Below are 12,382 nucleotides of genomic sequence, written 5' to 3'. Positions count from 1 at the left end.
ATTATGCTAAGTGAAATAAGTCAGATAGAGAAGAAAAAATACTGTATGATCTCACTTATATGTGTAGTCTAAAATAAACAAACAAAACAATAACAAAAAACCCAAACTCATAGAAAAAGAGATCAGACTTGTAGTTACCAGAGGCAGAGGGTGAGGGTAGGGAGAAATGAAGGAAGGTGGTCAAAAGGCATAAACTTCCAGTTATAAGATAAATAAGTACTAGGGATGTAATGTACAGCATGATGACTATAGTTAACACTGCTGTATGATACATAGGAAAGTTAAGAGAGTAAATTCCAAGAGTTCTCTTCATAAGGAGAAAATTGTTTCTTTTTTCTTTCTTTATGTTTTATTGTATCTATATGAGAAGATGGATGTTAGCTGAACCCATTATGGTAAGCATTTCACAATATGTGTAAATCAAACCATCAAGCTGTACACCTTAAACTTACACAGTGATGTATGACAATTATTTTTCAATAAAAATGGAAAAAAATTTATGGGCAGATAATACCTTTTCAAAAACATTTTCAATCGAGACTTCCCTGGTGTCGCAGTGGTTTAGAATCCGCCTGCCAATGCAGGGGACACAGGTCGAGCTCTGGCCTGGGAAGATCCCACATGCCGCAGAGCAACTAAGCCCATGAGCCACAACTACTGAGCCTGTGCTCTAGAGTCCGCGAGCCACAACTACTGAGCCCATGTGCCACAGCTACTGAAGCCCGTGCGCCTAGAGCCCGTGCTCCGCAACAAGAGAAGCCACCGCAATGAGAAGCCCGCGCACTGCAACCAAGAGTAACCTAACCCCCCCTCGCCGCAACTAGAGAAAGCCTGCGTGCAGCAACAAAGACCCAACACAGCCAAGAAAAAAAAGAATTAATCAAATTTAAAAATTAAAACAATTAAGTTTCAATTATTCAACATAATAAATCATATAAAAACATTCTTATATTAAAATATTTGTGCATATCGCTGATCATTTTATTTAAAAAAATCTAAGCTGTGTGATGACAGGTTGCAAGATAGATTAAGAGCTAGGAAAAATGCATATACAGGTATCTGCAGTTCTTCAGACAGGCCTTCCCATATTCCTACTCAAACAGAATTAACCTTTCCAGTCCCTGTAATACTTTGACTTTGGTCTTTTTCTTACTGATTGCTCAGTAGTACATTTCTTTTCAATTAGGGAAATTTCAGTTATGCAAAATGAGTAAGTTCTGGAGATCTAATGTACAGCAAGGTAATTATAGTTAATAGGGTGGTAGTGTATACTTGAAATTTGCTTAGAAGGTAGATCTTGTGTGTGTGTGTGTGTGTGTGTGTGTGTGTGTGTGTGTGTGTGTGTGTCTATACAGGCTTATTAATTGTGACACATGTACCACTTTGGTGGGGGATGTTAACGATGGGGGAGACGATCCATGTGTTAGGGCAGGATGTATATGGGAAAACTCTGAACCTTCCTCTCAGTTTTGCTGTGGACCTAAAACTGCTCTAAAAATTAAATATTTTTAAATATGCCATTGGGATTGTGATAGGTCATTACATTGAATATAGATCACTTTGGATAGCATGGACATTTTAACAATATTCATTTAGAAGAAAGATCGTAAGTGTCTTCACCTTCTTCCATGAAAAGGTGGTAACTATGTGAGATGATAAATATGTTAATTAGGTTGATTGTGGTGATTATTTCACAATGTATATGTATATCTAATCAAGTTGTCCACCTGAAATATGTACGATTTTTAATAGTCAGTTGTACTTCAGTAAAGCTGGGACAGAAAGAAATGAAAACAACTAAATAAGAATTTTCTAACCTTCCAAATAGGGAAATATGAAAAATAATGGTAACACCCAGCTTTAATGAGGGTCAGGTTGAAAGAGATAATATTATACATTATAATGGAAATCTGAATCAATAAAAATTTGAAGAGCGCTTTAACATGTTCAAAATGTTTAAGAGGGCTTCCCTGGTGGCGCAGTGGTTGAGAAACTGCCTGCCAATGCAGGAGACACGGGTTCGAGCCCTGGTCTGGGAAGATCCCACATGCCGCAGAGCAACTAGGCCCGTGCGCCACAACTACTGAGCCTGTGCGTCTGGAGCCTGTGCTCCGCAACAAGAGAGGCCGCGATAGTGAGAGGCCCGTGCACCGCGATGAAGAGTGGCCCCCGCTTGCCGCAACTAGAGAAAGCCCTCGCACAGAAACGAAGACCCAACACAGCCATAAATTAATTAATTAATTATTTAAAAAAAAAAAAAATGTTTAAGAATTGCTTATCCCGTTCGAGCCAATGATTTCATTCTAAGAAATTTGTTGGAATAAAATAATCGATGATATGCACAAATATTTTAATATAAGAATGTTTCTTTTATGATTTATTATGTTGAATAATTGAAACTTAATTTAAAAAAAATTTAACAGCCCACACAGTCACAAGTAGATGTAATTCCTAACATGACTCCCCCAACCTCCCCTGCAAAGAACACTTGAATCAGCAGACTTTGATAAGCACTCTCCCCTGCCTCTCGTGCCTTCCCCTTGTGCGGCCCTTAGATAAGATCCTCAAGATACAAACAAGATACAAAGAAAACCTGTTATTTTTTGCAATCAATTCTCACTTTCTGTCTTCTCTCTCAAGAGAGTCATCTAATGCTAGTCTCTGAAATGTTTTCCATCTTTCATGGTATTTCTCTATCCCCATCACCACCCTAAAAGACATTGTTCTCTTCACTTCAAACCCAGTTAGCTGTTGCAGTGGCGAGCTTGCCCCAACTGCTCTTCCCTTCCCAAACTATTTTGAATAGTGCCTAAATATCACTCTTAATCCATGTATTCTGTGATGGTACATTTTATGTGTCAACTTGGCTGGACTATGGGGTCCAGTTGTTTGATTACACACCAATCTAAATGTTGCTGGGAAGGTATTTTTTAAAAACATATGTGAATACTTTCATTGGTAGACTTTGAGTAAAGCAGAATACTCTGTTTAATGTGAATGGGCCAATTCCAATCAGTTGGAGGCCCTAAGAGCAAAGACTGAAGTGACCTGAAGGAGAAGCAATTCTTAGCCAAGCCTGAAACATGGAAACCCTGCTTGAGCTTGTAGCCTGCCCGGTCTGCCCTGGGGAATCTGGACCCATGACTGCAACAGCAACTCTTACCTAATTGTCTACCCTGCTCGCTTGCCCTACAGATTTTGGACTTGCCAGTCTCCACAGTTATGTTAGCCAATTCCTTAAAATGTCTCTCTCTCTACAGATATAGGTTATTGTATTATATTGTACTATATTATATTGTATTGCATTATATTGTATTGTATTATATTACGTTATATTATATTATATCATAGTGGTATCTGTTTCTCTGAAGAATCCTGATTTAACAGAAATTCATTCAATAAAGATTTCTTCTTCAGTACACCTCTGTTTCTAGAATTTTGCCCCTGTTGACCCACTCTTTTCTATTGCCCTCTTCCGTCCCTGCTACTCACCCATAAGAGAACTCATTTACCCACTCTCTAAGAAACCTGCACTGTCTATTCCAACTCTCCATACTCTCATTTTCCTTTGAATTTCTACTGAAACGATATGATGTTTAACAACATTCAAATAAAGCTTTATAATACAGGAAGGGGAAATAATTGCATTTGCTTTCTTTTGCATATGAGGAAGACTGCTACCATCTCCTATATTTAAAAAAGGAGAACACATTACATTGTTAAAATGATATACTCATTAACATTTTATTAGAAATTGACTGAAATTTTTTGTTTAGTAACAGAAATATGTGTAAAGTTTTTCACTTATGAAAGAGTAGGCAGCCTTCAAGCTGAAGTATTATAATCTACTAATTTTAATAGCAGTACAAATCCAGAAAGTGAACTACATCAAGGTAATCCTGAAATAATACAATTCTTACAGATGATATATGAAATACACATTTGTATACGTATTATGAATGTAAAGTATCTATTGATTTATAAGTAAATGATGAGGGCTTATGAAAATTGATCATGAAACTCTCCATAATAATAAATTTACCTGGTTTTTCCTCATCAAACTTGTCAAATGGTTCTGATAATGACTTCTCAAAGGAGGGTATTAGATCTCTATCTTTATCTTCATCTGAGTCTCCCTGAGAATCACCATTTTGTCTGCTTTTAACAGAAAATGAAATTGTACCTACAACATATAGGTGCAAGATGTCAGATTAACCAGTGTTTAGTTTTCTAAACTAACAATTAAACAGAACAACTTAATAGAAAGTTCAAGGAAATATTTTTAAATGTCCATTAAAATGGTAATTTTTAAACAGCCTTCTCATAGTAATTAAGAAAATGCAGCAAATAACAGAACTGTTAACAGCTTTCAGAAAACGTACTGGTCTTGGGTGAGTATTCTTACATATTTTCTTCTTAAGTCATTTTTAACACTCATTTATTACCTCATTAAAATATTTACTTTGTTTAATACAATATTCTAAGCATGAACTTTCCTTTAAACATTTAATATGTAAAATACTAAATTTTGTTACAAAAAACTGTTAGTGTCAAAAATTGGTACTCTTTATCTGGAATTTCTGTTATACTAAAATTGACTTATAAAAGATTGGTATTAACTCTTAAATTGAAGCTAACATACATATGGAAATAATTCAGAAATTGGTCCTGATAGCTCAATACCAGCTTGCTATTTTCATAGTCTTATTATCCATGTTTAGAGGATGGTTCAAATCTTCTTTCCCCTTCAATTTCCAATACTTCCTTCTCCCTCCTCATTCCTAGCTGATCATCTTGTTTCTATTTCACTAAGAAACTGGACACTTCCAGGAAAGAATTCCTTCACAGTCCCACCACCACACTGACCAACCCTTCCACAATGGTGACCTCATCCTCTGGCTTTCCTCTTGTAAGAATGATTGATACACTTTTACCTGGGACCAGCCCTTGGACCTGTGCACTAGATCCCATCTACTCTAGTCTACCCAAGGATCTGGCTACTGCAATGTTCCCCACTCCCTTCTGCATCTTCAATTCTCCCTCTGAAACATGCTGTAATAACACCCAACTTCCAAAAAGCCTTCTCTCCATCTAATGTGTATGTGTAAATCTATGTATTTTTATATGTTTTTGTGTATACACACACACACACGCACTACGTAATACCATGTTAGGCTTAGTACTAAAATCAGGATGAAATACACAACATAAATCACAAAAATGATTCAAGGCATAAAATAAATACATTAAAAAAAAATCAAAGTGATATCTTGGCACCGATCTAAGCAGGTTTAACCAATGACTTTCAAATTGGCAAAGAACAAAATATTGCCATGATATTTAAATTTTTAGAGAGAATTAAAGATAAAGAAAAATAGGAGATAAAGTTACAGTTCAATTTTTTTTAGTTTTTAAAGATTTTTTTGATGTGGACCGTTTTTAAAGTCTTTATTGAATTTGTTACAATATTGCTTCTGTTTTATGTTTTGGTTTTTTGGCCACGAGGCATGTGGGATCTTAGCTTCCCAACCAGGGATTGAACCCTCACCCCCTGCGTTGGAAGGCAAGGTCTTAACCGCTGGACTGCCAGGGAAGTCCCACAGTTCAATGTTTAAAGCTAAAATAACACATACCAAAATTTAATAGAGATAATACATAGGAATATAGATTCAAAAATCTTATCCCCCCCAAAAAAAGCCCAGGAATTAAAAGTAAAAAATGTACTGTTCTTTCAAATTGATAACTTAACACTTTTGATAACATTAATTTTTGATGAGAGTGCTGAGTTAACAACCCCCATCTCAGATACTGTGGGTAAGAGTAAAAATTGGTACTACATATTTTGGGGGGTAATTTTGCAACATCCACCAAGTTGTTGCACATCTCCTTTGACATGTCAGTTCTGTTTTTTTATGCTATAAGTACCTTATATCTTAAATCTTACCCCATAGGTAGACTAGCAGAGTTATTTACAAAGATGCTGTTGCAATATTATCGGTAATTACAAAAAAAAGAAAAAAGAAAAAAAGAGGAACTTGATTTCCACCTATGCATGACTAGTTACATGAATTCAGATAAACATTTATTTGGATTATTGTTCATCTAGTCAAAAGAAAAACCTATGAAAACCGAACTGAAAATACATCCATGATAATATGAGTGAAAGCAGCCATTTACAGAGTTTTATGTCTCATATGGCCCATTGTGTGTGGGGGGACTGTGTGTGTGTATATTTGTGTGTGTGTGTGTGTGTGTGTGTGTGTGTGTGTGTGTGTGTTTAAAAGATATATACAAATATGAATTGGCATTTGGACAGAAATTTATTTTCTCACAGTTCTGGAGGCTAGATGTTTGAAATCCAGGTGCTAGCAGAGTTGGTTCCTTCTGGAGATTCTGAGGGAGATCTGTTCCATGCCCCTCTCCTAGTTTCTGCTGTTTGCCAGCAATCCTTGGCATTCCTTGGCTTGTAGACGTATCACTCCAGTCTCTGCCTTCACCTTTGCATGGTGTTTTCTCCCATATCTATCCATGTCTATTTTCCTCTTCTTATAAGGACAACAGTCACATTGCTTCAAGGCCCACCCTAATTCAGCATGACCTCATCTTAATTTGATTATATCTTCAAAGACCCTATTCTAAATAGGATCACTTTAACAGATATCAGTGGTTAAGACACTAGGTCCCTGGGCAGGCAGAACTGCTCTCAGACTGCAGCTGTGAGGGGCTGGAGCCGGATTATAGGGATGCTTCCAGATGTACAGACAGAACATAGTCAGTGGGCCTACCTCTGGGGCATGGACAAGCTTGTCTCACGGTAGGAGTGTTCCCAGACCATGGCTGAGAGTAGCTGGAGCTACGTTACAGGGTCATTTCAGGATCTGCAGTTGGAACAAAGTCGGAGGGCCTGTCACAGGGGCGCAGACAGGTGTGTCTTCCACCTGGTCCCCAGATGGGTAGAAATGGTGGTTAAGAGGGGCTGAAGCTGGGTCATGGCCACTTCAGGGTCCACACATGGGACTGAATTCTGTGGGCCTGTTATACAGGGCATGGGCAGGCATGACTCCTGACAGGTTCCTTGGCAGATAGTGCTGATGGCAGGACCAAAGTCAAATGGGATTGTAACAGTCCACAGGGCTGTTTCCTGGTTGTAGCCAGGACCACAGTTGGCAAGTCTGTCATCTGAGCATGAGTCTGCCTTTTCAAAATGGCCCTCCTCGGTTTTGGACTCCACCAAGGTTTCATGGTCTCCTACCTGGATCGCAAAGCTCCCACAATGGCACTTTTGTCCTTGCATGGCTTCTAAATGACTGTGCTGAAGAGGGATACAATTGGTGGATCTTCTACTCTGCCATCTTGCTGATGTCACTACTATCTTATCATTTTCAATTCCTTTATTTTGAAATATGACAGTCACTTAAGTTATAGGTTAAATTTCAGGTCCTACTATAAACATGGCTTTCTTAGTTTACATAGGAGCTTGGTATATGCTCACAAACACATTGTGGAAAGACAGGGTATCTAGTGGAAAGAACACAGGCTTCTGACAGAATGAGGATTCAAACTCTTGTTCTACTACTGCTAACTTAGCCTTGAACATGTTATTTATCTCATTCGTAAAATGGTGCTAGTTGCTTTGAGGATTAAATGACTGTAGTTTATGCTTATGTAGGACTTACTGTATGTTAGGCATTGTTCTAGGGATTTACAAAAATTGACAAATTTTTCCAAAACATATCTATGAAATTAGTCCTATTATTATCCTCATTTTAAAGAAGCGCAACTGTGACACAAGAAAGTTCAGTAGCTTGCTCAAGGTCAATCAGCTTGTAATAATACAGCTGGAATTTGAACATGAGCATTGTGATTTAAAGTTCACACTCTTTGTTGAATTAATATATTTTATTTTTCAAACTGTTTTAGGTTTACAAAAAAATGAGTGTAAAGTACAGAGAATTCCCATATACCTCCCTTAGTTTCCCCTATTATAAGCATCCTGCATTAGGTGGTACATTACTTATAAGTGATGAGTCAATAACAGTACATCATTATTAACTTAAGTCTGTAGCTTACATTCTGGTTCACTCTTTGTGTTATACATCCTATGGCTTTGACAAATGTAAAACTTCATCTATCTACCATTACGGTATCATGGAGAATACTTTCATATCCCCCCAAATCCCCTGTACCCCACTCATACATCCCTCCCTCCCAACCTCCCCAAGGGACTGGCAACCACTGATCTTTTTCAGAATGCTGTATAGATGGCCTTTTCGGATTGGCTTCTTTCACTAAGCAACATGCATTTAAGCTTCCTCTGGTCTTTTTGTCATTTATTTTTATCACTGAAAAATATCCAATTGTATGGATATACCACTATTTATCCATTCACCTATTGTAGGATATCATGGTTGCCTCCACATTTTGGCAATCTTGAATAAAGCTGTTATAAACATTCATGTACAGATTTTTGTGTGGACATAAATTTTCAACTCATATGGGTAAATACCAAATGGGCTTGTGATTTCTGGATCATGTTATGAATATGTTTAGTTTTGTAACATACTGCCAAACTGTCTTCTAAAGCACCTGTACCATTGTACCATTTTGTATTCTCGCCATTAATGAATGAGAGTTCCAATTTTTCTACATCTTTGTCAGCATTTGGTATTGTCAGGGCTTCTGAATTTAGCCATCCTAATAGGTATGTAGTGTTATCTCATTGTTGTTTTAATTTGCAGTTCCCTAAAGACATATGATGTTGAACATCTTTTTGTATGCTTATTTGCTATCAGAATTTTTTTTTGGTGAGGTATCTCTCCAGATCTTTTGCCAATTTTTAAAGTTGAGTTATTTTACTGTTGTTGAGTTTTAGTACTTTAAAATATATTTTGGATACCACTCATTATTAGATATCCAAAAAGTTTACAAGAGACAAATAAGGACACTATATATAAATAAAAGATTCAATTAACTAAAAAATCAAAAACCAAACAAACAAAACTGAGCTTATATATAGATACAGAGAACAGATTGGTGGTTGCCAGAGGCAGGGGGTCGGGGTGGGATAAGTGAAATGGGTGAAGGGGGTCACAAAAGGTACAAACTTCCAGTTATAAAATAAGTCATGGGGATGTAATGTACAGTATGATGACTACAGTTAATAATACTGTATTGCATATTTGAAAGTTCCTAAGAGAATAGATCTTAAAAGTTCTCATTACAAGAAAAAAAATGTAATTATGTGTAGTGATGGATGTTAACTAGACTTATCGTGGTGATCATTTTACAATATAAACAATTATCAAATCAAAAAAAAGATTCAATTCAGCAAGAATATATAAAAATTATACACCTATACACACCTAAAAACAGAGGCCCAAAATATATGAAGCAAAAATTGACAAAACTGGAAGGAGAAATAGACAATCCTACAATAATAGCTGGAGACCTCAATACCCCACTTTCATTAATGGACAGAACAACCAGAGAGAAGACAAATATGGAAATAAAGGAGGTGAACAATACTGTAACATGACTAGACCTAACTGACTTACAAAGAACATTCCACAAAACAACAGCAGAATACACATTCTTCTCAAATGACCAAGGAACAATGCCTAGGATAGATCGCATGTGAGGCCACAAAGCAAATCTTAATAAATTTTAAAATACTGAAATTGTACAAAGCATTTTTTTCTCATCACAATGGAAAGAAATTATAAATCAACAACAGAAGAATGAAATTTATAAATTTGGAAATTAAACAACATACTCTTAAACAACCAATATTTCAAAGAAGAAATCACAATGAAAATTAGAAAATACCTTGAGACAATTGAAAATGAAAACACAGTATACAAAATTTAAAGGATGCAGTAAGAGCAGTGCTAAGAGGGCAATTTATAGCAGTAAATGAATTCGTTAAAAAAAAAGAACAACCTCAAATCAACAACCTAAATGTACACTATACGAACTAGTATAGTTCGTAGAAGAGCAAATTAAACCCAAAACTAGCAGAAGGAAGGAAATAATAAAGATTAGCATGGAGGTAAATGATATAGAGAATAGAAAAACAACAGAGAAAACCAAAAAACCCAGAAGTTGGTTCTTTAAAAAGATCAACATAAGTGATAGACCATTAGCTAGAGTGACTAGGAAAAAAGGAGAGGAGACTCAAATTAAAGTAGGACATTATTATTGTTTTTACCAAAATAAAAAGCATTATATATATGTAAAGAGAATATTATAAACAATTATGTGCCAAAAATTGGATAACTTAGATGAAATGGACAATTTCCTAAAAACACACAATCTACTAAAACTGACTCATGAATAATAGAAAACTTCAATAGACATAAAATTAGTAAGAGGATTAAATCAGTAATCAAAACCCTCCCTACAAAGAAAAGCCCAGCATGAGATGGCTTCACTGTTTAATTCTACCAAATATTTAAAGAAGAATTTACAAGATTTTTTCTCAAACACTTCCAAATTATTGAAGAGGAGGGAAAACTTCCTAACTCATTCTAGGAGGCCAGCATTGCCATGATACAAAAGCCAGACAAAGACAGTGTAAGAAAACTAAAATCCAATATCCCTGGTGAACACTGATGCAAAATTTTTCAATAAAATACTAGAAAATTGGATTCAGCAGCATATCAAAAGGATTACATACCATAATCAAATGAGACTCATTTCAGAAATGAATGAATGAATGAATGAATGAAGGGTAAATTTCTGTACACTAGCAATGAACAATTAGAAAACTAAGGAAACTCAGTTAAATAAAACCATTATTTGGATAACCTTATATATGTTAATATGTGTGCACTGAATAATAAGGAAACCTAATCAATATTTCAAATACTATGAAATATTCTCAAGAATTAAAAGTACACTTTCTCCATTCTTTCTCATTTCAGTTCATTTATATACTCAGCATATTTTTCTTCCTCCAACACACCCATTTAAACATTTTTGCATTTTTATTATCCCATAGCAAATAGAAATTGGACAATCACTTGTAAAACAACTCAAAAGGCCTATATAAGACCATATATTATATACCAGAATGAGAAATTACATATTTATCTCAAAAATAGAAATGGATGAAGAGAACTATGGAAGAAATTATAGGCCTATATAGTAGCTTATGTTTTAATTGAAAGAAGACTTTTAAAAATGCATCTTAGAATTATACCACTAACTTATATACATTTTTTTCCAGTGAAAAACCTTTTTCTTGGCAATGTAATTTTCATTTTAATTCTAAACAATTACATTTTTAAATTACATCTTTATTTTGGTTATTAATTAGCTACAGTAGAAGAGACAAGTGGTCGAATTCCTGTAAACTTTTATTACAAGGAATAACTTTAGACTCAGCGGCATGACTGGTAGCAATGAAACTTCAAACCAAATGCAGTAAATAATAATTATGAGAAGAATATGTGTTTTAAAAGATGATAATATTTTGCCACACTATATGTACATGTGATTACTTTGTTCCCTGTATTCCTCTGTTCAGGCCAACACCAACCAATCCAAAAGGGAACAAAAGTAAATAAAAGCTTGATTATTTGTGCTTGAGTTTATCAGAGTGATAGGAAAATTATTAGACTGCTTTGGAAAAACTATAGGTGTAAGAAATAATAGTAGTGAGCAAAAGCAACTCTCTAAAATGTAACATCATTGATTTAATGGAGATTTTCAGTTTGTCTGAATAGAGTGTTACAAAAAATCTAATAGGAATCATAATTATAGCTATTATATTTTTAATAGCACAAGCTTGTATTTTGAGAAATGGATTATTTTCCTCTGCTAAACACTCTAAGGGTCTGAATAGTCAAAAAAACAAATATTCCCTAGTATTTAAGTCATTTTAAAAAATTAGGAATTATTTTTCTCTAATTTCATACTCTTGTAAAATGTAAATATCAGACTCAAGTTTATAGACTGAGCAATGTAATTTCATATTAATTTCTTTTGAAAATAATGGAAAATTATTTATTGAATGCTTATTCTGTGTTAGGTGATGCTAAATGCTTCACATTCATTATCTATTTAACCACTTTAATAAACATATGAGTTAATTACTCATTAGATTTATTTTAAAGCTGAGCAACCCAGGCTGTAGAGAATGTTTGATAACTTACTCCAGGTCACACAGTTAGTAAGTGACAAAGGCATGTACATTTACCTGACACAGAATATGGGAAATGGCGCATTAAGTCATGTGTAAATAGAATGGAATAAATGGGCTTTTGATCAGGAAAATAGTAAAATCATTTGTATACTTTGAAAATATTTATTTATTTTGACCTAAAGTGATAGGTCTCTGATACTGCTCAGTGATAACCTAAACTATTTTATCCCTTACAAA

At 35.1% G+C, this 12,382-nt stretch overlaps 1 protein-coding gene across 1 annotated transcript in view; it reads right to left on the bottom strand.

Moving 5' to 3' along the window:
- CFAP47 (cilia and flagella associated protein 47) overlaps window positions 1–12,382 on the bottom strand; it is a 421,910-nt gene that overhangs the window by 137,687 nt on the left and 271,841 nt on the right. The window contains 1 exon segment of the mRNA XM_082446774.1: window positions 4,043–4,183. Coding sequence (XP_082302900.1) covers window positions 4,043–4,183 — 141 coding nt within the window.

Source organism: Balaenoptera physalus (assembly GCF_965194825.1).
Source record: "Balaenoptera physalus genome assembly, chromosome: X".
Classification (NCBI taxonomy): Eukaryota; Metazoa; Chordata; class Mammalia; order Artiodactyla; family Balaenopteridae; genus Balaenoptera; species Balaenoptera physalus.
Note: the sequence above shows the minus strand (reverse complement) of the source record. Positions and strands in the feature narration are given on the sequence as shown.